The sequence below is a fragment of the Macrobrachium rosenbergii genome, chromosome 58, assembly GCF_040412425.1.
Source record: "Macrobrachium rosenbergii isolate ZJJX-2024 chromosome 58, ASM4041242v1, whole genome shotgun sequence".
NCBI lineage: Eukaryota > Metazoa > Arthropoda > Malacostraca > Decapoda > Palaemonidae > Macrobrachium > Macrobrachium rosenbergii.
Window position 1 is genome coordinate 22,936,057 of NC_089798.1, and position 27,500 is coordinate 22,963,556.

The following is a 27,500-nucleotide window of genomic DNA, read 5'->3' on the forward strand; positions in this document are numbered from 1 at the left end:
TGAAATTATTCGTGAATTATTCGCGGACAGAGAGAGAGAGAGAGAGAGGTTGAATGAAGTGATGACATCGGTAAGCAGTTTTATGATTTCAAGGGATTTTAATTTAACTTTTATCGATACTTTGCTGTGGTTACTTAATGTTAATATTTTAAAATTGGTAAATAATTTTTTCATCATAAAAAATGTATTTAGTCATGAAAATAGAATAAAAATCAGTAATTTAGTGAATATTGCTCTATGAAAAAATCCTCCAATGTAAATTTTCTTCCGTCGTATGCGTTGGACACCGAGTCATCCCAAATATTACCGTCGAGAATCATAAGAAAACTTTAATTTTATTCCTTAGGGTGTCATGAAAACAATGAATCCTGCATTTATATTGAGTTTTTCACAATAAAAACCCTCCAGATATTGACCATTCTGCTGATTTGGATGCATATTTCTTCCGATCGTCGTCGGACTGGCGTCGTCTGAAATACCGTCGAAATTTGTAAGAAAACCTTACTTTTAATCCTTTGGGTGTCTTGTAAACAACGAATCCTGCATTTATATTGAGTTTCTCATAATAAAAACCCTCCAAATATTGACCATTCTGCTGTTTTGGATGCATATTTCTTCCAATTGTCGTCGGATTGGCGTCGCCCGAAATACCGTCGAAAATCGTTAGGAAACCTTATTCTTAATCCTTTGGATGTCTTGAAAACAATGAATCCTGCATTTATATTGAGTTTCTCATAATAAAAACCCTCCAAATATTGACCATTCTGCTGTTTTGGATGCATATTTCTTCCGATCGTCGTCGGACTGGCGTCGTCTGAAATACCATCGAAAATCGTAAAAAACCTTACTTTTATTCCTTTGGGTGCCTTGAAAACAATTTATCCTGCATTTACATTGAGTTTTTCAACAGAAAACCCTCCAAAATTGACCATTCTGTCATTCTGGAGCCATATTTCTTCCGTTGGACGGGCGTTGTCAGCGTTGTAAACCTGGAACATGCGTTGTAACCCAGTCAAATCATTTTTTTATGAATATATTTGAAAAAGCAAAAACTCGAACGTCGTAAGCTGAGACAGTCATAAACTGGGGACTGTCTGTATATATATATATATATATATATATATATATATATATATATATATATATATATATATATATATATATATATATATATATATATATATATATATATATATATAGGCCCATAATTCATATATATTATATATATACATTGCAATTATGTATTATAGGAATATAAAAAGGCCCATAAAACACTATTTAAACATTGCAACCATATATTTTGGGCACCTGCTTCTGTGCCTCTGTTCACTGGTAGAATATGGACAGATGAAATGTTACAAGGGTATATATACAAAGCATATATAGGTGTGGCATTAAGTCTCCGATGGTATGCAGGTGACCGTTTCCTAAGAGGGAGGAGAATAACCAATTCCCTAGTGGTTTTTGGCCTCATCAACTCCTGTGTGGTGACGATTCTGGAGGTCGTGCTCTGTGGGCCACCTTCTTCAGAAGCGGTCTGAGATTAATGCGTCGATGTCGTCCGATTTCCAATGTCCTCCCTAACAAGTTCATATTGTTGGTTTGATTGATGATAGCAGATTCCAGCATCTTTCTTTTTATAGGACAGCTACTTTTGAAAACCAGCTCCGCCCCCTCCAGCTTATGGAATGGCCAGTATCTCTGATATATACGAAAATCCCGAACTCTCGAAGCATATCTTACCGACCTTTTGTGCTCTATTATTCTTTGCGGTTGGTAAGATATGAGAGAGTTCGGGATTCTCATTACATATCAGAGATACTGGCCATTTCATAGAGATACTGGCCATTCCATAAGCTGGAGGGGGCAGAGCTGGTTTTCAAAAGTAGCTGTCCTTTAAAAGAAAGATGCTGGAAATCTGCTATCATCAATCAAACCAACAATATGAACTTGTCAGGGGACATTGAAATCAAACAAACGCCTTAATCCTCAGACTGCTTCTGAAGAGTGGCTCACAGAACACGACACTCCAGAATCGTGAGCAGAAACGGGAGTTAATGAGGCCAAAAACAACTAGGAATTGGTTATTCTCCCCTCCCCTTAGGAAACGGTCACCTGCATACCATCGGAGCTTAATGCCACACCTATATATGCTTTGTATATATACATCTTGTAACATTTCATCTGTCCATATTCTACCAGTGAACAGGGGGTAACAGAAGCACCTCAAATATATGGTTGCAACGTTTAAATAGTGTTTTATGGGCCTTTTTATATTCATATTACACTGTGGTATTACAGGAAAAGACATTCATATATATATATATATATATATATATATATATATATATATATATATATATATATATATATATATATATATATATATATATATATGCATATATACATACACACACACACACACACAGTCATACCCCGAACTTACGCGAAGTTAGGTTCCAGAACCCCTTGCACAAGGCAGAATTTTGCATAAGTTTGGCACAGTCTCAAAAAATGCAAATAAATGCGTATTTCTAAAGTTTAAACACCAAATATGAGCCCAGTCATGCTCCCAAATTATTAAGCTAACTTTTAAATGAAGTTAAAGTTACTGTAATTTAAAAGTTAGCTTAATACATTACCCCACAAAAAAGAAATAAATGGTTGACATAACAATAGAGTTGGAAGAGAATTTCTGTATCTCCCCTTCCGACCGACCTATTTTTAGAGGTCTTCTCAACCTCTTTTTAATAACTGCTTTATTTTACCTCTTTCTCTTTGTTCTGAAATGCTTTTTCATGAACAAACAGTGTTCTTTATTTTGACTATTACAGTACAACTCTTAGTTATTATGTCTTTGTGTATTAGAATGTATTTGCCACACTAGCGCATATACACTTTGTAGACGGTACAGGTAAAATTAGATCAATTTAGACTATCTACTGTACAGGAAAAGACGCAGTTCTTCATTGGAGGGGTGGGTAGAGCTCTCGGCTAGCATGATGTTGGCTTGGCATTCAACTCTCCGACCAGCTAGTGAAGAATTAGAGGAATTTATTTCTGGTTATAGAAATTCATTTCTCATCATAATGTGGTTCAGATTCCACAATAAGCTGTAGGTCCTGTTGCTAGGTAACCAATTGGTTCTTAGCCACGTAAAATAAATCTAAACCTTTGGGCCAGCCTTAGGAGAGGTGTTAATCAGGTCAGTGGTCTGGTTAAACTAAGATATACTTTTTTTTTTTAGGTAAAGACGTACAGAGAAATAATAAGTTGTAAAAATGTTTGAATGCTAACTATGAACAAAAAGAGAGAGAGAGAGAGAGAGGGAGATAAGGGTTGTCCTTACTTATGAGAGTGAAATTATTTATCATTTATTATGGAGACAGAGAGAGAGAGAGAGAGAGAGAGAGAGAGAGAGAGAGAGATTGTCCTTGCTTGAAATATCAAGTTAAATTATTTATGAATTATTATGGAGAGAGAGAGAGAGAAAGTTATTCTTACATTAGATATCAAAAGATGGAAATTCAGTATCAAACTAACTTTTAAATGAAGTTGAAGTTACTGTAATTTCATTTAAAATTTAGCTTAATACATTACTTTTAAAAAAGAAATAAATGGTAGAGGTAAAAATAAAGGAGAGTGTGAAGATAGTATCCTATTTCTCTCTCTTCCCATTCCACCGATCTATTTTTAGAAGTCTTCTCAACCTCGTTTTTAAAAAATTCTTTATTCTGTCTTTTTCTCTTTGTTCTGAAATGCTCTATGTTTTAGAATGGCTCATGTACAGTTTGTAAACAGTACAGGTAAAATTAGATCTATTTAAAATTATCTACTGTACAGTTAAAGACATACAGAGAAACAGTAATATGTAGGTTGCGCTAACTACGAACGAGAAAGAGAGATAACAGTTGTCCTTACTTAAGAGAGTGAAATTTTTTATGTATTACACAGACACATAGAGAGAGAAAGAGAGAGAGAGAGAAAAGTGCATAATAAACCTTTGACCCGCTAATCAGCAATACTCCCCCTTCTTGTCATGTTAAGTAGACATGTCTGATATATGTATTTTATGTTTTTTTGTTAGTTAAGCATTTCTGGTTAGCCCAAGATATTTTGGGCGTGAAAATGCAAATTGGTGCCTACGTGTTTGCAGGTCAATGCTGAGGTAGCCTGTGGTCAGCTTCACTTCCCTTGGAGACAAAGTGCATGGTTCCTTGAACAGTGCCCTAACTACATCAGAATGTTGTGGTGGTCGGAAATCGTTGTGTTCCAGTTGAGAGTTTGTGAGTTTGCTCTGATGGGCGGTTCGTAGGAAGTGTAGATTTCTCATTTTGAGTACAGGTTAGGCATTCGTGTCTGGTGATTTTCTGGGGAAAGACCCACTCCTGTGGAAGTGTTTACGAACTGCAAGTGAGGTGAGGTGAGACTTTGATTTTCAAAAGCCTGAATGGGCTTTAACTTTTTTAATGTTTAACCTGTACTGTTCCTTCCATATGTAATCCTTGCTTTGAATATGTTTTGTTTTTTAATTCCCATTTTGATTTTTATGCCATTTGGTTTTTATTACATTTCTTGAATTTTTATTGCCATGTATTTTTGTGTGTGGTTTTGGGTCAGTAATGTGGGTGAGATCCCACATCTGTTTTTCTCTGTGCCTGTTTTAAAAAAGGGATTTTGACAGAGGAAAAATCTATTTCTGAGGAAGGTCCCGTGTCACCCGGTGAAATTCCATTACAGCACGAATTTCTAGGTATAACAATGCTAGATATACCAGAGAAAAGAGCTTTCAGGAAAGCTGGGGTTACTACCCCAGTCGAGCGTCTTCTAGGAAGACGTCGGTATAATGAAGGGTGAGTGAAATACCACTACCACGGAAATATACTCGAAAGATCTCTCCCTATCAAAACCCCCGGAAAAGAGCGGTGAGCCGTTACAGCCCCCACACTCAACACCCGCCAGGACGGCGACACCAGCGCCACCTACTTCATTCCATGCTAGCACTAACCCCAGACTTGGCATGTGCAAGTAGGGGGGGGAGTACTAGGTGAGTTAGGGAGGGTCACCGGGTGACACGGGACCTTCCTCAGAAATAGATTTTTCCTCTGTCAAAATCCCTTTTCTGAGTCCAGTCCCGTGTCAGCCGGTGAAATAGTGATAGAGAATCATGCCAAGACTGCAACTACAAGGAAAAAAAGGGGGTAATCTGAAGAAAATGCAAAATTGTAACGAAAATAATTTTAATCAAGCAATCTCTTTCATGAAGCAAGAATACTAAAAGCAAGGTATCTTAAATCTAAGGCACATCAAAAAACTTAGCACTATAAAACAAGGAGGTCCCGGTATGATGGGGAAAAAACCTCAAAAATCTTAAAATTACTTAAAGGTAAGTGAAACATGAAATGTGCACAGGACAAGCAAATACAACCTTAATACTATACACGTAAACTTAGGCTAAACACGTAAGAGACAAGACTAATGAAAATTAACATATACACATATCTGGGGTACGTGGAGCCAAATAAAAACCGTCCAGTACCCCGTAAGAGAAAACAATTATGGCATGTCAGATTACACTTTTCCATCAGTAGATACAAGATACATCAATATGAGGGGCCAGGCAGTGAGGCATAAACAACCAGGAGAATAAGCAGAGAAGTAAATGAGGCAGGCGGGCGGGGGGGGAAAAGGCAAGGATAAGGAAATGATTATTTAAGGTGGGAGATGACACTTCCCACTGCTATTGTAGAATATTTCAGGGCTTGAGCGATTTTAAATAGTGGCGTTTAAACACTAGAGGTGATTTCCAACCCGTATATTTTGATAACTCTGAAAAGTCCATATTATGAAAGTAATTAATAGAAGTAGCAACTGCTCGAATATCATGAACTTTAGGAACTGAGTCTGGGTTGGCTTGTTTAATGAAATACAGAATTTGTTGCCTTATAGCATTCAGAGAAAGAGTACCACCTTTCTCCCTGATAAAAAGAGGACCCGACTTACTCTGTGGAGTTCTTAAGAGGTAAGATTTAAGTGTATAAACTGGACATAAAGATTGGTCTTGAGGAAGGGGCACCACCTTCCAAGGAGACCACCTGTCCTGTGGGTCTTCGTTCTTAGCTAAAAATCTAGGGTCAGGGAAAGGAGGACCTCTCCAGATGGGAGGAAGTTAACAAAACTATCACCTCTAGTGAGAGCCGACAGCTCTGAGATTCTAGCACCTGAAGCCAAGCTAATCAAAAATAAAGTCTTCCTTAACAGATCCTGATAAGAGCAATGGAAGTTATCCAACTCTGATGCTAACTTAAGGACGTCATTGAGAAACCACGTAACCGAATGTGGACGTGATACTGGTCTCAGACGAGCGCATGCTCTGGGGATGGATGAAAAATAGGAATCTGTAAGGTCGATTTTAAAGTCAGAAAGAAATACTTTCTTCAATGCCGACTTGACTGTGGTAATAGTGGCGGGAGCCAGGCCTTTCTCAAACAGTGACCTAAAGAAGGAAACTCCTAAATTAGTCGTCATGATTTTGGCTTCAGATGCTTTCAGGAAGGAGGCTAATTTTTTGACTGCTGAGTCATACTGTCTAAGAGTAGAATCTCTTTTATCTGATTCTAAAAACAGAGTGTTGACAGGGTCAATGTTCGCTCCTTTTGGGCTGCGAATTTTATAAAGTCCATAAAACTAGGGCATTCTGAATCCTTGAGGAAGCTGACACAGTCTTGGTTTGTACTGTCTGGGTCAGAATGGGCTTGGGAATCCGAAGACTCCGTAATCCCAGTTCCTGAAGGAGAGGGAACCAATTGCTCTTCGGCCAGTAGGGGGCTACTAGGGCTGGTTGACCCTTGAATGTCCTGAGTTTGTGTAATACTTTCAGCAGTAAATTTATTGGAGGGAACAGATAAATCTTCTCCCAATTGTTCCAATCTACTGTCATTGCGTCTGTGGCGAACGCCTGAGGGTCCAGGTTGGGGGCCACGTAACAGGGGAGCTTGAAGTTGCTCTCCGTTGCGAACAGATCCACTTGGAGGCCCGGAACCCGGCGGCAAATCCATTTGAAAGATTCCGCATCCAGGGACCACTCCGTCTCCAACGGGGTAGTCCTGGACAGGGAATCCGCCACCACGTTCCGGACTCCCGCTAGGTGGGTGGCTGACAGGTGCCAGCCGTGCTTGTTCGCCAGGGAGAAGATAGCTACCATTACTTGGTTTACTCGACCTGATTTGGAGCCGCCCCTGTTGATGCAATGAACTACCACTGCGCTGTCTAACACCAGCCTGATATGAATCCGGTTGGGAGGGCGGATTTTCTTCAGAGTTAGAAAGACCGCCATAGCTTCCAGGGTATTTATATGGAACTGCTGAAACATTGTGGACCACGTTCCTTGTACTTTCTGTTTTGGTGAATATCCTCCCCAGCCGCTTAGAGAAGCGTCTGTGTGGATAACTAGTGCCGGAGGGGGAAATTGAAGCGGAACTGTTTTGGACAGGCCCCTGACTGTGGTCCAAGGCCGCAGTCTTGTCTTTAAGATTCGAGGGATAGAGGAGACCTTGTCCCTGAGCTTGACATTTGCTCGACTCCGCCACACTCTGTTTATGTCTTTTAATTTGGCTTTCAAGAGCAGGTCTGTCACTGAGGCAAATTGAAGAGACCCGAGGACTCTTTCTTGGGATCGACGGGATGCCGATGGATTTTTGAGAAATCTCTTGGTGAGAGATGCTATCTCTTTCCTCTTGGGAGGCGGGAGAGATAACGTGTGGGAGGACAGATCCCACTGGAGACCCAGCCACTGAAACCGGGACTCCGGAGTCAGGCGGGACTTCTCTCTGTTCAGCTGAAAACCCAGTGACTCTAGGAAATTGATGACTATGGACGTGGCCTCCTGACACTCCGGAACAGTTGGTGCCCAGATTATCCAATCGTCTAGGTACGCTGCTAGGGATATTCCTTGGGACCGAGCTGCTGTACTACCGTGTCCGCCAGCTTGGTGAATACCCTGGGTGCAATGTTCAGACCGAAGGGCATGACCCTGAAGGAGTAGGCTTGATTCCCGAGTCTGAAACCGAGGAACTGAGAGAAGTTCCGCGCAATCGGGACGTGATAATAAGCGTCTGAAAGATCGATAGAGGTGGTGACGGCCCCACGCGAAGTAGAGTCCGTACCTGAGCTACCGTAAGCATGCGAAACTTGTCGCATTTTATGTAGAGATTTAGACGCGACAGATCCAGGATCACTCTTTGCTGATCGGAGTCTTTTTGGGAACAGTGAATAGCCTGCCTTGAAACTTTAGGTGCCTTGCTTTCTTTATTGCTCGTTTGTTGAGCAATTCTGTTACGTAATCCTGTAGGATTGATGTGGGTGGCTGGTAAAATCTGATTAGGGGAGGGTTCTTGATCCAGCTCCACCCCAGTCCCTTGGACACAATGCTGTGTGCCCAAGGGCTGAAGGTCCATTGGTCCCTGAACCAATACAGGCGACCGCCTACCTGTGTTCTCTCAGTGGGAGGGAGCGGGTTTATTCCCTCTACCACGTCCAGGTCTTCCTCTTGGGGTGGTGTTAGACCTTCCTCTGTGGGGGACCTTGCCCCTTCCTCCCCTTGCAACCCTATTGAGGCCGTGAAAGAACCCACGGCCCTCATATGTAGGGTTGTATGCTGGTGAGGTCACATAAGAGGGCGCCGCTGGTTGGACCAACACGTACTGTTGGGGGTGGGCCTTAGAAGTAGATGGTTGGGCCACTGCCGAGACCGGGGATGGCTTGGACTACCGCCTGATGGGGCCTCTTATGCCTCCTGAAGCGTTTGCCTCCCTCGTCTGGGGCCGGCCGATTCTGGGGTCTTGCGCTTATAAGCGGAAATGCCCCAGCGAGCGCAGACTCTGATTGGCCCGTGTAGCCTCAGACATAACGGATGTAACCTCGTCTTCAGGGAAGAGGTTAGGTCCCCAGATCGAGCTTTTAACGAGCTTGTTAGGCTCGTGGCGGATGGTAGCATCAGCAAAGATGAACTTCCTGCACTCCAGTCTGGCCATGATGAACTCATGCAAGTCCGACTGGAAGCTCGCCAGGAAGGACTTAGCCAGAACCTGGAAAAAGGGTTCGTCTGAGCAGGAGACGGCAGTAGCTTCTGTAAGACAGCCGGAGCTCAAGGACCGGGCTAACTTAGTCCGGGCCTCAAACTCCGCCTTCAATAAGGATTCCGGCAGCTTAGGGAGCTGTTCACTAAACTGCGTGGAAGCGCAGAGGGGGTCCAGCTTCCCGACGGTGAAAGTGGACGGGGCGTCCACCCAGAACTCATTACTTCCTGGGAATACCAGGGAAGTAGGATCTGTTTCCCTTAATTGTGGTAAGGGATTACCATCAAAGCATGCTCGGGCCGTAGCCAGAGCAACTTTGTCCAAGCAAGGGGTGGGAAGGTCTTCTCCCAGGGCGAACATCGTAAAATTGCCCTTGAAAGGGGTCAATTTCATGTTTTCTGCCTGCCACTCCGTCAGAGTGCGCAGGAGAGCCGACTGAGCCTGGTCCCTAGGGATGATGACAGTCTCCCTAGGAACCTTGTCTGACCGAATCCAGGCTTCTTCTGTGAGCCTCACGAAGCCTGGATAAGGGGGCAAGAGATCGGGGGGGAAGAACTCCAATTCCTCCAACCGTCTCGTGCCCAGACCCTCCACTGTAAGTTTGCCATCATGTTGGATGGCCCGGAGTGCGAAGCGCCAAGGGTTACCGACATCGAACGGCGGGAGGTCCGCAGTGTCGGGGATAGCATACTGTGGTTCTGCCGGAGGTGGGCGAGCCAAACCTGCCAGTATGTTATCATAATTGGCAAACTTATCGGTGATTTTTTCAAACCTAGAATCTAGGTCCTCCGTAAACTTTTTGTAAAGTTCAGTGGCAAGGGCCTGTGCATTGAAAGAAGGCTGGCGAGGAGGGCTTGGTTTTGCAGCCCTCTTACTCGCGCCTTTGCTGGAGGAACTAGATTTGCTCCCGGAGGCTACCGGTCCTGAAACCTTAGCCTTCGACGGGGGGAAGGGCGATGCCTTCTTGGAAGTCGAGGACTTGTAGCCCTTCGCCTTCCATGAAGTCTTCAACTTCAACTTGGGGATAGCAGACGGAGCTCTATCACCCAAGGAGGAAGACTTCACAAAACCTGCAAATGAAGACACTGATGAAGCAGGGGAGTCAAACAAAGGCGGGCATCCTCACTTACCTCACCACTTACCACCTGGTCCGGCTCCGTATTCATTGGTTCCAGGTTGAGATTTAAGGCGGCAACATCCTCCGAGACTTCGGCGTACAGGATATCCACTTGAGGTGGCTGGGTCGCATCCCGGATTTGTTGGATGATTGGGGTGGCAAGATCTTCAGGCACTGCAGCCGCCACCCGTGCGCCGGGTAAAGCAAGTCCCTCAACCTGGCGTCGAGGGCGTAGGGCTTCCCGGACGGAACATTCCTGCCGAACCCAGCCACCCAGGCCCGGAGGGATTCAAGGCAGACTTCTTGGAATTTTTCGTCCGCCTGCAAGGAAACCAGCAATTAGTTAGGAACGAAAAGCCAGACCGGGAATTTTAAACAATATACAACATGAGGAGCATGAACCGGGGGAAGGAAGACTGTCACTTACCGACTCATCCTGGATGGTTGAGCAGAGAGCAAAGCAAACCTCACAACCATCGGGGTGCCAAACAACCAGGTCGTCAAGACGGACCGCACAACCGGCGTGGGTCCGGCACACTACGTGCCCGTAGGGTTGTTGAAGGAGGCGGTACACCCGGCTCCTCACAGCGAACAGTCTGTAAGAACAAAAGTACATGAACCTCACACCCTAAGCAATTTAAAGCTGGCAAGGCCAGGAAACTCAACTACAACCGGAATACTCCGGCGGAGAAGAACTCCCTATGATAAACTGGGCCAATAAGCTCTAAATGCACAGAGTGGAAGGTAAGGGTTTCAGACCCCGGAGGACTCCGGGGAATGAAGGAACGAGAAACCAGGAACTAACCATAAGGGCTGCCAGAAAAATAACGGCGGAGCCCCCGGGTGTAGGACCGGACTCACGTATATGGATAAACAGATTTATCTAAAATTAAAAACAAAATAATAATAACAAGTGATGGTAAATACTCCGGAGACCGGAGGGGTCCGCTTCCCTTACGTGATATAGAAACTTCCCACCCTTACCTCCCCGCCGGAGAAACAAGACGGGTAAAGTGCTCGTATGTTCGTAACATAAGGCGGAGCAACACATTTCACCCTAACTACGTAGCCCGACGGGGAGGCGAGAGGTATGAGAGTGATTCGAACACGTTCGAGCAAACAAACCACCCACCCCACCACAGCGAAGCTAGGGATGGTATGGGAGGGAGCGAATCCCTCTACCAATAGGAGGAGTCCCTGAACTCGGAGAAAATGCCATCTAGCGTCACCCGCACGAGTCGCAAGGCTGGGGGGGGAGGGAGGGGGTGGAGCAGTGGAGAGGAGTAGGCTACCCGGAAGGGGACAGGAGACAGGGAGAAACATGTCACCCGCTCAACTGCATCCTTCCCTCCAAATGAACTGGGAAGGGTAGCCTACTCCAGGGAGCTACGCAACCTGAAGCCCGACTCCTTGCTAGGCGAAGCCTAATATGGGCCTAACCTAGTATAGGTTAGGAAAGAGGAAGGAGTGTAAAAGGGAGGAGGAAGAAGCAGGGGAGAGAAATTTTGTGCCGAGAGCCAACCGGGATCGAGAAGGGGGTAAGGAGGCGACTAGCCTAGAGGAAACACATCCAAAGAACTCGATTCCCCCAAATGGAGGAAGAGAACTAAGGGGCTCACTCTACCCACGAAAAACGACCCCGGAGGAAACAGCAACCAAAACTCTCTCAACCTGATCTCCGCACACCCATGGCAAGGGGATGGAAGCAACAAGCTAACACCACAAAATACCATCACACATAAACAATTAAAATCAAATTAAGTTCAGTAGGGAGCGTAGCCTACCTCGGGGGAGAGGCAGATTGGAGCTGTCGCTACCACCAGAAGTAAACCACACAACCAAAAACAATAAAAATAAATAAATATACTAAAAATAAAAGAAGAGCACCATCTTCAAGTATAAAATAATAGCCTACTTGAGACCAAAATGAAAATGAACCCAACCTGGGGGGGGGTACTTGGACGGGGCATCACCCTAATAAAGGCCGATAGGCCGATAATGTAAATCAAAAACCAAAAAGGGAGGGGAGCCACCGCAAGGAACCACCAGGAAGGAAATCAAGGGGTTAAAATCTTTCTATAATGACGAGGAGACAACTCCAACCGAAAGAACAGAAGGAGTCGCCTCGCGGTCGACATGGCTGGCGGGGGACGCCGTGGCGTCATAATAAGATCTCAATATTTATGAAAACACGAGACCAAAACAGCCAATAAAACAGAACAAAAACCCCACAAGAAGATGGTACTTAACTTAGAGATGGAAAAGGTGCTCGATGCCATCGTAGATGAAGAAAACAATCCAAATAAGGGGACGAGCACACAAAAGAAACGAATTTGTCACGTGCTAGAAAATGGAATGAAGTAGGTGGCACTGGTGTCGCCGTCCTGGCGGGTGTTGAGTGTGGGCTCACCGCTCTTTTCCGGGGGTTTTGATAGGGAGAGATCTTTCGAGTATATTTCCGTGGTAGTGGTATTTCACTCACCCTTCATTATACCGACGTCTTCCCAGAAGACGCTCGACTGGGGGTAGTAACCCCAGCTTTCCTGAAAGCTCTTTTTCTCTGGTATATCTAGCATTGTTATACCTAGAAATTCGTGCTGTAATGGAATTTCACCGGCTGACACGGGACTGGACTCAGAAAAGTCCTTTTTTTCCCCTTTTATTTCCTCAGATGTTTTGATAGAGGTCAAATAAATGGAAGGGAACTTGACATACCATGATTTCGGTCATGTTAGACATTTTTGACTCTTACAATGTAGAGACTTAATTAGTTAAAATTGGTAGCACTATGTTGTATATTAGTTGGACTTGTTTTTTGGTTGCCATTTCTGGGACATAGGCTTGCTCTTTCCCCATTACAGTACATCTTTAATTCATTCAAAGCCATTCACCATTAGACTCTTGAATAAACTGTAATTTTATAGACATGATTTTGCTGTTAATCCTTGACTCACTTAGTAACTTGTTTGTTAAGAGAGAGAGAGAGAGACAGTGCCAGCTCAGTCTCACACTGACGAACGCTACCGTGATACCTCTCGAGGTAAGAGCTAACGACCTCATCGAGATCTATATATATATATATATATATATATATATATATATATATATATATATATATATATATATACACAGTAATATATATATATATAGTCACGAAGTGTTTCAAGTACCTGGTTATTACACAACTAATCACAGACTTCAAAAATTTACTTCACTTCATAATAATAAAAATTATGACTGAGTACTCAGAAGGTAACAGTGATCCCTTAAAAAGTTTATTATTCAAAACAAGTGTGAGGTATCAACAATTAAACAAGAAATATACTAGCGCAAAAGGTCATCACTCCATCAAACAACTTCTGTTTCCCTGGTCTTAATTCACTTCAGCAAAACTAAAGGAACAAAACATGTTTATCACTTTGCCTTATGCACACAATTAATCCTTTTCACTGGTGGTCAATAAATGAAAACACTTTTCAAAAAATTTAAACACAAAAATTTATTTTTAAACTCAAAATTTATAACTGGAATTCACAATCTGAAAAAATTTACTATTACTTGAAAACAACACAAAATTTAACTAATTCTCAAGTTAAATTATTAAACAAAAGTAAATCACAAAAACTTTAATTTATCAAGAAATTAAATTAATCAAGCAAAATTTAAACTACTAAGAATTACTCAAGATTTGGAAAGAAAATCTTATTAAATGAAAATTAAATCAAGTATGCAATGTTAAATTATTAAGAAATGCTTAAATTGCTAAGTAAATAAATGTTTAATGAAAATTAAATCAAGTATGCAATGTTAAATTATTAAGAAATGCTTAAATTACTAAGTAAATAAATGTTAAATCACCACTATATGAAATGTGAAAAATTAAGAGATTGCAAACACAAGAACACACAAAAATACACAAAAGATTTACCAAAAAAATTTCACCAAGGTAAAAATCTCTTAATATACTTATTACACCATGGTAACAATAAGTAAAATTCACTTTACCTTACACAAGCTTTTGAAAACTTTTGCAAAATCACCCAAAATGCAGCTGCTCAAGATTCACAAAACACACTATTTGATAGGCGCCGTTATGTATATACACACTTTTCCTACATTCAGATCTGAAGAGCTAAAATTAATATCAATGACCACACATATATTTTACATTAATAACTTCTCTCTTTTGAAGAAAGAGAGAGAGAGAGAGTGAACCACATGAATGTTCTCTGAAATCAGAATGAGCAAATTTTTAGTATTCCAGCAAGAAATTAAACGATTAGATGACGTCATTATTAAGGCATTTTGGGAACGAAATACGAGAGAAATTGCTAGAAAAGGAAGATGACGTCACTTCCCGAGCAAAGCATTTTGGGGCCAAAACTAGCGTGTTAGAACAAAACATTCTGGTGATAGAAATTCATTCCTCGCTATAATGTGGTTCAGATTCCACAATAAGCTGTAGGTCCCGTTGCTAAGTAACCAGTTGGTTCTTAGCCACGTAAAATAAGTCTAATCCTTCGGGCCAGCCCTAGGAGAGCTGTTAATCAGCTCAGTGGTCTGGTAAAACTAAGATATACTTCTTCTTTAGAACAAAACATGATCAGAGCAATGTACTCTTAAACATGACATAATTACCATGTGCTTCAGTGCAGCACTTGTTCATATTTCTCAAAAAGGTACATGTTTTTATCAGAAAATCGTATGGGACAAAGCTTTTAACGAAATCTTAACACAATCAAAACAGATGGCATCTGGGTAATCATACATGGCATGTTTTTAAAACAAGACGAAGAACTTTATCTTTCGCGATGACAACCGAAGCAAAACAAGCCTTCACTACCCCACATGTTTCTGATATACTTCATTATTATTAAAAACATATTATTAATTCCAAATTACGCTGTTAAGTTATCTATATCACTAACTCCTCCAAGATCTGACATTACACTACATACGATACTTCCAACAGTTATTATTCATGATAACTAGAACAGTAAATATATCAAAATCATAGAATGATATACATATTACAAGCAATGTCATGAAAATATATATATATATATATATATATATATATATATATATATATAAATATATCAAAATCATAGAATTATATACATATTTATAAGGCAATATAATATATATATAAAATATATATAATATATATATATATATATATATATATATATATATATATATATATATATATATATATATATATATATAATGTATACAGTATTGTGGTGCTAGAGACCCTCTGGATAATGCCAATTTCTGGATAAGGTGAAACCTGATAAACAAAAGACTACTGTATGTGTGGTAGTACCATGCCTTTTGCAAAAATTTTCATTTGATTAACTGAGCTGATCAGACAGAAACGTCTGGCATTTATGAATTTTGCTGTATTGGGAAAGTGTAAGCTTATTTTTGCTATTTTGTTTGTTTAACTTAATAGTTCATCTAACTTAATACTGTATGGGGGCTATCCCACTACAGAAAATGTCTGACTTTTTTATATATCAGATATGGATGTTACGACCTTTGTTAGGCCGCAGTGCAAGTTCTTTTGCACAAAAGGAGAGAGGGCAGTGATGGTAAGAATAATATCCAGTAATACTCAGTCAGTGGAGACGAAAACACACGGGAAAACTCAACAATATTTATTAACAAACTAAGCAATAAATTATGTCAGCCTTGTTACTACTGAGGACAAATACAAGTCCTTAAATAAATCCCGTGGGATTACCTAACCGCTAAAACTAAACCCTAGACAGAAACATTGAGAAATATACTGAGTAAATTAACAAAAATGGGCCCAATACCAATACCTAATACTGAATAAGTTAGGAAGGAAGGTCAAGAGCAACAGAGAGAAATATCTCCTACCTAGGTTTATAAAACTAACTTAAAATTATCAATAACATAGCAATACACAATATACACAAAGATAGTACCTAATATTCAATGTCATCAACAACATCCACTGTTCTCAAAATAGTGACAATATATATTTACAATTCAAGAGATATATATAAACATCTAAGACTATCCAACCCAATAGTTCAAAATCACTGCAAAGCCACAAAGGCACACACACTGGCAGAGTTAATGATAATAATAATAATAATAATAATAATAATAATAATAATAATAATAATAATAATAATATATAAAGAGGCAATAAGAAAGGCCAACAGTCTAGGAAGACTTGCTATACGAAAAGATATCAAAATAAATTGGACGAGCTTCTCACACTAAATAAGGGATGAATGGATCCACGAACGATTCAAGATAAACAGCCTCGCCTTACTGAGGGCTGAAATACGGGGGGGGCCGTGATCTCTAACTCAGCTTTCAGAAGGGCGTACGGCTACACAGGTCACCAAATACCATGGAGAAGGAGTCCGTCGTGCTCCCAACCACAAACATAAGGGAATTTCCCTACTGGTAGCAGCCGCCCTACTTGCACCTTCACGGGTCTCAATGCCCCCACAGCTGCAGCTCAAAAGGACGTCGCAGAGGAACACAGCGATGACCCCCTCCCATGTCCACTCTGTCGGGATCCAGCGCCGATAACAGAGCCCGCGGGAAAGAACACACTGTAAGGGGAAAGTCACCGCAGATGGCAGAAATGCCCCTGCGCCTCCAACACTGACAGCGACAGATCCTTAGAAGAGCGATAAATAAAGATTTGCCAGCTGCACATCCAAACGGGGAGAATAGCGAGCCCGAACTGTTCTCTCGAAGAGCCGCTCCCCTCCAATGTCAAACGCTGGTCTCTTTTCACCAGCCACTCGAAAAATAAACAAAAGAAACAAGCGTTAATAAGGCGCTTATAAACTTTAAACGAGCGGGGAGGAGGTTTAAACAGCACTTCACTCTGAACTTGACGGATAAACAAAAATAAACTGAAACCTTACAAACTAAATTTCCTTACGCTAATTTTACATATAACAAAATGTAACAAAAAGCAGTAACAAGGCTGATTAAAGAAAGCAAAAGCAATGCCAATTACGTTAATACATGATATGGATGAATGCTGGAAGTTTTGTATTTTTTTTCTTTATGTTAGCCAAAGAGTTGATCTATTGAAATTCAATTTTCAAACTCATTATTTGTCTGGCTGGCCCCCTCCAATACAGAATAACTAACTATTACATCATTATTGTGTGTAAATGGATACCATAACATTTATTGTGATTTTGAGGATTTAAATTGTAGGTGTGAGATCCTTCCTTAGGAACCAAATAAATAACTTATAGCCAAAGCTACCATTAGTGCTAGCCAGATATCCAGCTTCTTATGTTGGGACCCAAACAGTAATCAACATGGCACTTGGTTAGGTTCCAGCTATGCCGAACCCTCTAGGTTCTGGTCTAAGGCCACTCTGGGTAGTTCTTGTACTGGTACAAAAGACCAAAGAAAAAATAGGAACACTTTATACAGTACTGTATGTATAACATCCATAATTGGAAATTATACTGCTGTGGATTGCAGGGTTGCACTCCTTTGCATTGGCCTATTGATACAACAACTGTCCTAACATGGTTGTGTAAGAGTTCCAGTATTAGCTGACAAGGATGTAAGTGTGGTGTACTTTACGTCCAACCAGACCCTAGTTTCTGAAAAATAAATGATAAATCTGCCCTGCATTTGTCGTAGTTAGGCTTAGGGTTTGGCTCTTCTGAACAATTGTGTTTTGCATGCAGGTTTTCTTTCTGATATACAGTGGCAATTTTACTTTTGTTTATAGGTAAATTGCAACTTTCGAATTTTATGACTGAAAATGTTGGTTTTTTGTTATATTTACATACTTTTTTATTGGTATGAGGTGATATCCTTCATCTGTGATAAATATTTCCATTTTCTTTTACTTTTAGGATGACATTGTGAAACTGCAGATACTAACACTAGCAACAAAGTTGTTCTTGACTAATCCAAAGCAGACACGTTTGTTATGTCAGTACGTATATAATCTTGCCAAGTACGATACTAACTATGACATTCGTGATCGCGCAAGATTTACTCGGGCACTTGTCTTCCCACCTCAAGGCCATGAAGATAACAAACTCACAAAACATGCTAAGAAGATATTTTTAGCAACAAAACCTCCACCATTGCAGCAGTCCAGCTTTAAAGGTAATTGTTTTATTTTGAATCTGTAGTACAGTATATATTAATGTAATATTCAACTAGGAGACAAATTGTGATTTAGGGGTCGAAAAAAGTAAAAAAGGATCGATAGTACTATACATATCAACAGTACAGTACTTGTAAACAGTAATATAGATTTTTTTCTTTTAAGATCGTGACCAGTTTCAGCTTAGTACCCTCTCCCACTTGATCAATGCTCGAGCAACAGGATACCAGGATTTGCCTATGTTCCCAGAAGAAGCTCCTGATCCTAGTGTACGCAATGTTGAGGTACCAGTTGTATTTACACAGGAGAGCCACAAACCTGCACATCAGAAAAGAAATAAAAATCAAAAAATAAAATCATTTTACTCGGATGAAGAGAGTTCACCAGAGGATGAGAGTGAAGAAAGCAGCAGTGGATCTGAGAGTGATAGTGATGAGGATACTACTGACAGTGACAGTGAGGAAAGTAGCTCTGATGAAAGTGAACCTGAAAGTGAAGAGGCTGATAATGAGGAGCATTCACAATTCAAAAGGAGATCAAACAGTTCAGGAAAAAGTGAAAAACAGAAAGATTCTTCTGAAAGTGAGGAGTCAGATTCATCATCATCTTCTGAATCTTCTAGCTGTGAGTCTTCAAGCAAAGAAGAGTCCGAGGATTCCTTTGATGAGAAAGTGAAGACAAAGGTTTTTAAAGGCAAAATTCTTGGAAAAAATGAGAGCTCAGCAGTAGGTGGAAACAGAAGTAATTTAGATCTTTTGCTAGATTTAGGTGATTCTCCACCGTCTGTGGACACACCGCTTCTTACACCATCTTTGGGGGGTCTTCTGACCCCCACACCTACAGTTCAACAACAGATTTTACCTCCAGGTGCCTCTATTCAGCCAGCCTCAGCAAAATATATTCCTACAGTAACATTTGAACTCTTGAACAGAATAAGTAGTGGAGGGTTAACTGTTTCTGCTCGTTTCACTCGCTCACCTCACCTTTATTCTCCACGTATGATATCAGTTGAGCTTACATTCACTAACAGTGGCAGTGAAGAAATTCGAGACATCAGTTTGGGAAAGCAGAAATTAGCACCAGGAATGTCATTACATGAATTTGCAAGCATTGCAGTTCTAAACCCAGATACAACTTTGTATGGTACCCTTGGGGTTGATTTTAATGATACCACTCAGCCTGCAGTGTTTGACGTATTAGCTGCAGGACGAACATTTAACATCAGCATAACTGCCCCAGTTGGAGAGCTACTTACACCTCTTGCAATGAGTGAAGATGATTTCAACCATAATCAGGTATGTTAGAATAAGAGAAATTTAACAGCTATGTCAACACAAAAGCAAACCATCTATTGTTTTAAGATGCAGATGCAAATGGCAGATAAAATATGCAATTCAGCACCAACTTGCCTCTTATATGTTACAAACATGAGAATAAAAATTCACGCTATGCAGAGTACTAGAATTTTTGTAGCAATAAGTCAGTTGTCTGGCAGTTTCTCATGTATTTCTTAAAAGCATTTTTTATCACCCATTTTCTCTTCCCTCCTGTCATTTATTATGGCCATTGGCTAGTTTTATCTAATGGGCATTGTGTTTGTTGCACAGATCATGTACAAGTGAGCGTTATTTATATGTTTGACAGTTCATGTTGAAGCAAGCATTTTCATGGTTATACAAGTACAAACTGTGGCTTTTTAAGTGCGTTCCACCATTCAGAAGATGAGACTAGGTCGTCGTCTTCATCACCACCTATGCTAAGGGGTTAGTTTCCCTTATGTGTCTTCAGTCATTCCTGTCAAATGCATCTTCCTGCACAAAACCCTACGTCTCCAAATCTTCCTGCACTTATCACTCCATCTAATCCTTAAACCTTTGTCTTGACCTTCTACACCTAACAGGTTCCATCCAAGCCCTGTTCACTCCTTGCTCCTCACTCATCCTTACCACATGCCCATACCGTCTAAGTCTTGACTTATCAGATAGTAATCTTGACCAGCTGGGTGCTTTTACTAACCTCTTCATTTTTCAGCCTCTCAATACCCAGTTTCTGTTATTCTTTCATTCTTAATGCTCATGCTTCTGAACCATACACATATATCATCGCTGGTCGAATTACAGTGATATAGATCTTTATTTTCAATTTATTTGGCATACTTTTGTGACACACTACCCCTGGCCCTCCTTCCCATTTCCCCCAAGCTACTTTTATCCTACTCTCAACCTCAGCTTCACTCTCTTCCCCATAGTTTCAAGCAGATCCTGTCTGGAACCCTGTACCTATTTCAATCGAGACTACTTCTATCTTTTACAAATAACCTACCCCCTCCCTGCTTGCTGATCACAGTAATCAAATTTTTACTCACATTTACCTTCATACCACCCCATTGAAGAGATTCCTGTCATTCTCATACCCTTCTTTGCAATTCTTCTTCAGCCTCTGCTATAATCACCAGATCATCTGCATAGAAAATTTCCCATAGCTTATCCTTCTTAATCCCTTCTCTTTGTACAACATCCATAACCAGTACGAACAGAAATTGTTAAGTGCTGTTTTTGTATATAAACCAACTCTTAATTCAAAACATTTGTTTTGCTGTCTTTGTCCTTTTCATACATAAATTCACCAAGCCTAACAAACTTTCAGGCAGTTTCCTCCCTTAAACACCAAAACACTACCTGTCAGATGCTTTCTTTAGGTCTGTAAATGTGCAGTGGAGCTTCCAAATACCCTCCAGCCTGTTTTCCTGTATCTGTCTTATTATAAATACATCATCAACTGTACCTTCCCTTCTAATGAAATTGTACTCATGTTCACGAATCTCTAAAGTTTCTCTCAATTTCTCAAAAAGTATCCTATCTAAAACCTTCAACAAATGTCATGTTAGTGTGGTTCCCTTATATATATTACACTCTATAATGTCTCCCTTCTGTTTAAACACATCAGACTTTCTTCCCAGTCATTTGGCTTATGTCCTTTACACAGATTATCCTTAATAGTTTCAGTAGCCATTTTTCCTCTGTGCTACCAAGTACAATACCTTTCACATTTCACTTTGCAGCACTGACGGACTTGGTGCTTTGCCTTTCTTCCTTTTACTGATACAGAAGCCTCTTTTACGTGTATAGATTGCATCTCCAACACTGGCCCCTCCACCATCTCCACTTCCCCCAGATCCCAGATCCCTTCTCATTTTATGTGTTAAAAAGATCCTTAAAGAGGTCCAGTCACTATCTTTTTAAGTCATCCTTAAGCAAGATATTTCCATCTTTACCTTTGACTGACTGACCCAGATCTTGTCTTTGCATTTTGCTTGCCTTTGATATTCTTTAAATATTCTTTTCATTCTCACTTGTACCCAATCTTTATTCAATTCCTTTGTAGTTCTTCCCGTGGCTATGCTCTCTCTCTCTCTCTCTCTCTCTCTCTCTCTCTCTCTCTCTCTCTCTCTCTCTCTCTCTCTCTCTCTCTCTCTCTCTCTCTCTCTCTCTCTCTCTCTCTCTCTCTCTCTCTCTCTCTCTCTCTCTCTCTCTCTATATATATATATATATATATATATATATATATATATATATATATATATATATATACAGTGTATATATATCATTCATTGGCACCAAGTACTCACTTCCTAATCAAATCATTAATTGTGGCCCCTTCCACTTGCCTCTAACTCTTCCATGTCATTTTCCTCTTGGCAGCCTGATTGCCAGCAGGACTTGAGCAATCAGGGTTGAGGCAGCAAGAAGTGTGTGGTATCACCTTTGTATCTAGTGGCTTGCATTAAATGGCTTTTCCTCTCAAAACTGTGAAGGTGAGGTCTTAAACCCTCATAGAGAAAAGAAAGAGAGAGAGAGAGAGAGAGAGAGAATATGCAAATGAATGGGTGAATATACCTGTAAGGTATTATTAAGTGATTACCTTGGCAGCCTAGAGTTCAGGCTGTATGGTACTTTATACCACCTTTAAGATATCAGTCACAGAAGGATTCATAGCCAAAAGCTCAGTAATCAGCTATTGCTTCCTTCCTAATTGATAAAAGTGTGGTATTTGATAGCAGTCATTTGCACAAAAGTTTATTTATTTTGTTGTTAATATAAACTTACATAGCTACGAGACACCCCTTGCTTGAATTTTCTGGAAGTGGGGAGCCATGGCATTTCTATTGCTTGCTGTGATTCTCGCTCAAAGTGGTTAAGTCGTCTTTTATCCTTGGTTGATAATCTTTTGTAGACATTGTATGGATTAGTCTTGAGGCAGGTCAAAGAAGTTTCCATTTTGGTCATCCTCTATGGTGTCAGCATTTATGATAACCATTCTTGCGTACATCTTGCTCATTCTCAAAATGTCAGTCAAAATGTGTCGAGACAGTCAGCACATACGTCCTTGATCTCGGATGTCTGATGTTCATTTTGGCAACAAAAATCTTTCTATGAATAGGCGTTAGTAGTAAGTCGTCCATGTTTTCATAAGTCCTGACCTTGGGTCAGCTTCTGTTGTGCTTTTTACCTGCTGGAATTCAGTAGCCCACTTCCTAATTGTCTTTGCCATGTATTCACTGTTTCCTTGTAGGTCACATCTGCCCTAATTATAGAATCATGGCTTGGTCGTCTTTGGCCCATTTTTAGATTTTGCTAGTTTCTGGTGGCTTTTTAGGGGATTCTTCTACAATGCATTGAAAGTCTTGATTCTTGTACATAGTCATATGAGCTCATGTAGTATTGAGTTCTGCCAAAAGTTTTTAGTTACTACTACAGTACTACATGTTCTGGAATAGGCTTAGAAATTTTTGAAGTGATGGAAGCGAGGGAGCCAGGCATGGGAGCAAGTAAATAAAAAAGGCAGGAGGGCCAGCAGTAAGAGAGAGTTGGCGCCAGGAACTCAGAAACTGGTGCTGAGCAAGTGCCTGACAGCACCCAGGCTTTGCAGTTGGCACCAAGCGAGCTAGTAGCCTGGGAGCTGGCGAGTGCTACCGGGCACTGTAGTATGAGCTATCGAAGGAAGTATCAAAGCACGGTTCTTGGCTGTCGAGAACTTCTTTTGCTAAAGCTCATTGTAACCAAAACATTAAGCACAATTCTCTCCTACTGCATTCCTGCTCTTACACTTTTCAGTTCTCTGCAAAGGAAATGTAATATTATGTTCAATTAATTGTATAGAAACAAATGTTATGAAGTACACAGTACCATCATACAAACATATCTCAAATCCTAACCAATATAATTCGAGATTGCAGATACTGTATGTATTCATTACAGTAAATATTGGGTTGGTCGAGAACGCAAAATTTCCGTTGTATTACGGTAATCAGTAAATTAGGTAGCGAACGCAATATTAAGTTTTTTACGCTACTCGGAAAAAGAAAAGTTAACCTTTACCGACATAGTTCGAAGTACACTGAGTACTGTTACACACACATATCTCAAATCCTATCAAACACTGAGACTGTTATGTATTAAGTCTTGCGTATTATATGGCGCATATCGAAGCTCAGCTCGGGCGCTATCTAATGACTGGTGCATTGTGGGTTAGTGTGGTTTGGGATTGGGGAAGCTCCATCGAGTTCTAGCAAGATTTAACCACTATAACCATTAGAGCCAATGTTTAGCCATCTGTATCCTCAACCCTGTAAGGATGGTATAGAGTGACATATTGGCTGGGTGTTGTCTGGTTTATTGGTGGTTCGTTACTGAATGAATGTACAGAATCTTCGAAGTTGTTATTGGCTGGTGAGAGCTGCTAAGTAGTTTCTGCACACAGACAGGGCAAAACAGAGGTAATGTTTCGGACATCTGTGTTTGTTGACATACAAACAGATGGCGATTGTGAGAGACATAATAAACGTACAATGATAAAACATATATCGGTGGAAAGGCCAGAACATTCTACATATGGACAGTTGCACGAGACTCGAGACAGATTAATGAATACAATGCAGTAGCATAATATATGTGAAATGGCGAGACGTTTGGCGTCTTCACAAACAGAAACATACATGCAGTTTGATACAGAAGATTCGGTGGAACATTATGAGTACTGTACATGATTGGAATGCTTGCATGGCAATGCAAGTAGTGGTGATTGTACATAAATCGAGACAACAATGGTTAGGGAGGAACGGACGGAAATATTGTATGGTAGAAGTTGCGTTCCTTGAGAGAGAGAGAAAACAGGATGCTCTTGTTTTTGTCTTGTTTCCTGCGATGGATGATGCACACACACGTGTGCTTGAAAGACCGCAGTGCAGTCTCTTACAACCCTCTACTACCAAAAAAGTCGGGGAGGTTGCGAACACAATATTACATTATTTGGAAAAGGAAAGCTAACCTTTACCGACAAAAGTTGAACACAGAGTATGATTATATAGAAATGTCTCAAATCTTAATAAACACTAATTGACACTTGCAGATAAGAAATTCAATACAGTAAATATTGGTTCAGCAACGAATGCAATGTTTACATTGATTATGTAACCAGTAATGGTGGTAGCACGGTAAACTACGCTACTGGAGTTAACCATATGATTGCGAAATCGCTACTGCAGTGAAATATGAGAAACTTGAATCAGATCTTAATAACAAAACAATAAAATACTGATCCCCAGTTTTAGCCAATATTTGTATGGAGTTCATAGAGAGAGATATTCTTAACAGATGTGATAGGGAAACCACACCTTTCTTGTGGGTCAGATATGTTGGTGACGTCTTTGCAATTATCAGAGGGACAGAAAGAAATTTAACTAAATTAGTAGAAATAGCAAATGACATCCTACCATCAATAAAATTTACCGTAGAAGTAGAAACTGACTCCAAGTTGCCTTTTAGATGTATTAATATTCAGAGATTCGAGTACACAATAGTTTAAATTCACAGTATATAGGAAGACAACCAACTCTGAAAGCTCTATACATTTTTATTCTTTTTATAATAATAATATCAAAAGTAATGTAACAATGAACTTCGCATTATAAGCCTTCGAGATTATGATCCAGAATACATTAATGACAAAAATACATCACATTAAGGCAACTTTTACAAGCTTTAGGTACCCCTCCCATTTCATTGAAAAGGCTATCTCATGTGCCCAGAAGACTTATTATTGCCCTAAGGATAATTACAATAGAAGAAAAGCGAATAGATTTTTAACCTTGACTTTTAACCCTGACATAGATAACATATGTAAATAATCACCAGGATAATACTAAAATTGTTTTCAAATATACCAACACGATAAGAAATAATCTAATAAAAAACAAAAACAATCATAATAACCCCATAGTACCAGCAGTATATGAAATACCATGTAAAGACTGCAAAGGTAAATATTTTGGAGAAAGCGGTAGAGGGTTAGAAACACGTTTAGGGGAACATAGACGGGCTCTCTCATTGCATTCTCAAAATAGTGCAGTAGTTACTCACACATTCAATAACGATCATAGACCAGACTGGAATAGAGCTAACATCATTCACAAAAGTAACAACGTAAACATAAGATTAGTCGAGGGCGCAGCCATAAATATAGGAGAATCATTGAAGAGGAACAAGTTGTTCATTAACAAGGACCCACTAGTTAAGTTCCATATCAAAACATTTATTAAAGGTTTTAATGTTAGGACAGGCTCTGTCCTTTGTCTGGTGCTGCCGTTATCTCTCACATCACCCTGCAGACACCATATAACAGCCGGGATTCCGAGAATGTCACCGCTAACGATGAATTACATGCAGAACAATAACAACAAGTGAGGAGATCAAGAAGGATAGCCACGCAAAATATAAGTAGAGGAGAAGCAGTCACCTAGTTGGATAGGTGACCATCCTGTGCGTCGCCTTGTCCGTTAAATCAACACATCGCCGAGGTCACCCATTGGTTCCATCCTTAAAACTGGAGCTTATATATTTACTTTTTGTATTGGTGATTTTAGCTAGACTGAAGATGATTCGAAAGCTCTTGTAACATTTGTATAAAATCATCAATAATTCACCACTGAATATTATTGTGGACCTGATATACAACATATCCCATTCTCGATCTAGAGGAGAAAGACCTACATACACTGTATTATTATACTGATCTATCATCATCTTAATATGTATAAAAAAACCGATCATCCCAGCATTTTTAATTGTTTAACCAATGTAAACGTAACTCTGTTCACCCCCCCCCCTCTGTCTCTCTCTAATGAAATATGAATTACTGTATCATTAACATAAAAAATATGAAACTAAAACTCCAGGAAGTTCATGAAGCCATCGAATGAGCGCATGCATACATATGTACACGTGTTACAATTTTTTTATTTGCTTTGACGTAGGCTCCATGATGACACACTATGTGTTGGAAGGGTTGGAAGTAGCCAATCATATAACAGGGCACCAGCTTTCCTGGTTGCTGATTGGCTTGTAGCACTACACGCTATTGGCTGGGAGGGTTGGAAGTAGCCAATCACATAGCAAAGTACCAGCTTTGCTAGTTGCGGATTGGCTTGTAGCGTGGATGCTTTGTGAGGGAGTTTTCCCTCGTTTTTAGTTTTCTGTAAAAGGAAACTATTGAGATGGCTTTGTCTGTCTGTCCACACTTTTTCTGTCTGTCCTCAGACCTTAAAAACTACCAAGGCTAGAGGGTTGCAAATTGTTATTTGATCATCCACCCTCCAATCATCAAACAACAGATTGCAGCCCTCTAGCCCCAGTAGTTTTTATTTTATTTTAAGATTAAGGTTAGTCATGGATTGTGCATCTGGCAGAGCTTTCCAATGGCATCTGGGAGCAACTGAGCGCTGAGAGTTTCATATGCTGCACAGAAAAATTGATTGTGCCAAAGAGACTTCGGCTCATTTTTTACTTGTTCATGATTGATTTTAGTTTAATGTTTACTGATACTGTATATTCTTATAACCTAGTTGTGTGAATTAATATTTATTTACGTTTTTGTACATACTGCCACTAGTGTATTAAATATTTTTAATGTGCATATGTATCTCTCTCTCTCTCTCTCTCTCTCTCTCTCTCTCTCTCTCTCTCTCTCTCTCTCTCTCGGGTAACTTGATTAGTTTTCACACGTAGCTGTAAGCTGTATATTTTTAAGGGTAATGTTTTAAGATGACTTTGAAGTGATAGTACTGAACAGTGATTCAAGGTGATAGTTTAAGGTATATTTGATGTTT

General features: G+C 40.3%; 1 protein-coding gene across 1 annotated transcript in view; it reads left to right on the forward strand.

Moving 5' to 3' along the window:
• rb (adaptor related protein complex 3 subunit ruby) overlaps window positions 1-27,500 on the forward strand; it is an 819,028-nt gene that overhangs the window by 717,160 nt on the left and 74,368 nt on the right. The window contains exons 13-14 of the mRNA XM_067101830.1: window positions 18,078-18,336; window positions 18,503-19,632. Of these exons, the coding sequence (XP_066957931.1) occupies window positions 18,078-18,336; window positions 18,503-19,632 (1,389 nt within the window). The remainder of the gene's footprint in view (window positions 1-18,077; window positions 18,337-18,502; window positions 19,633-27,500) is intronic.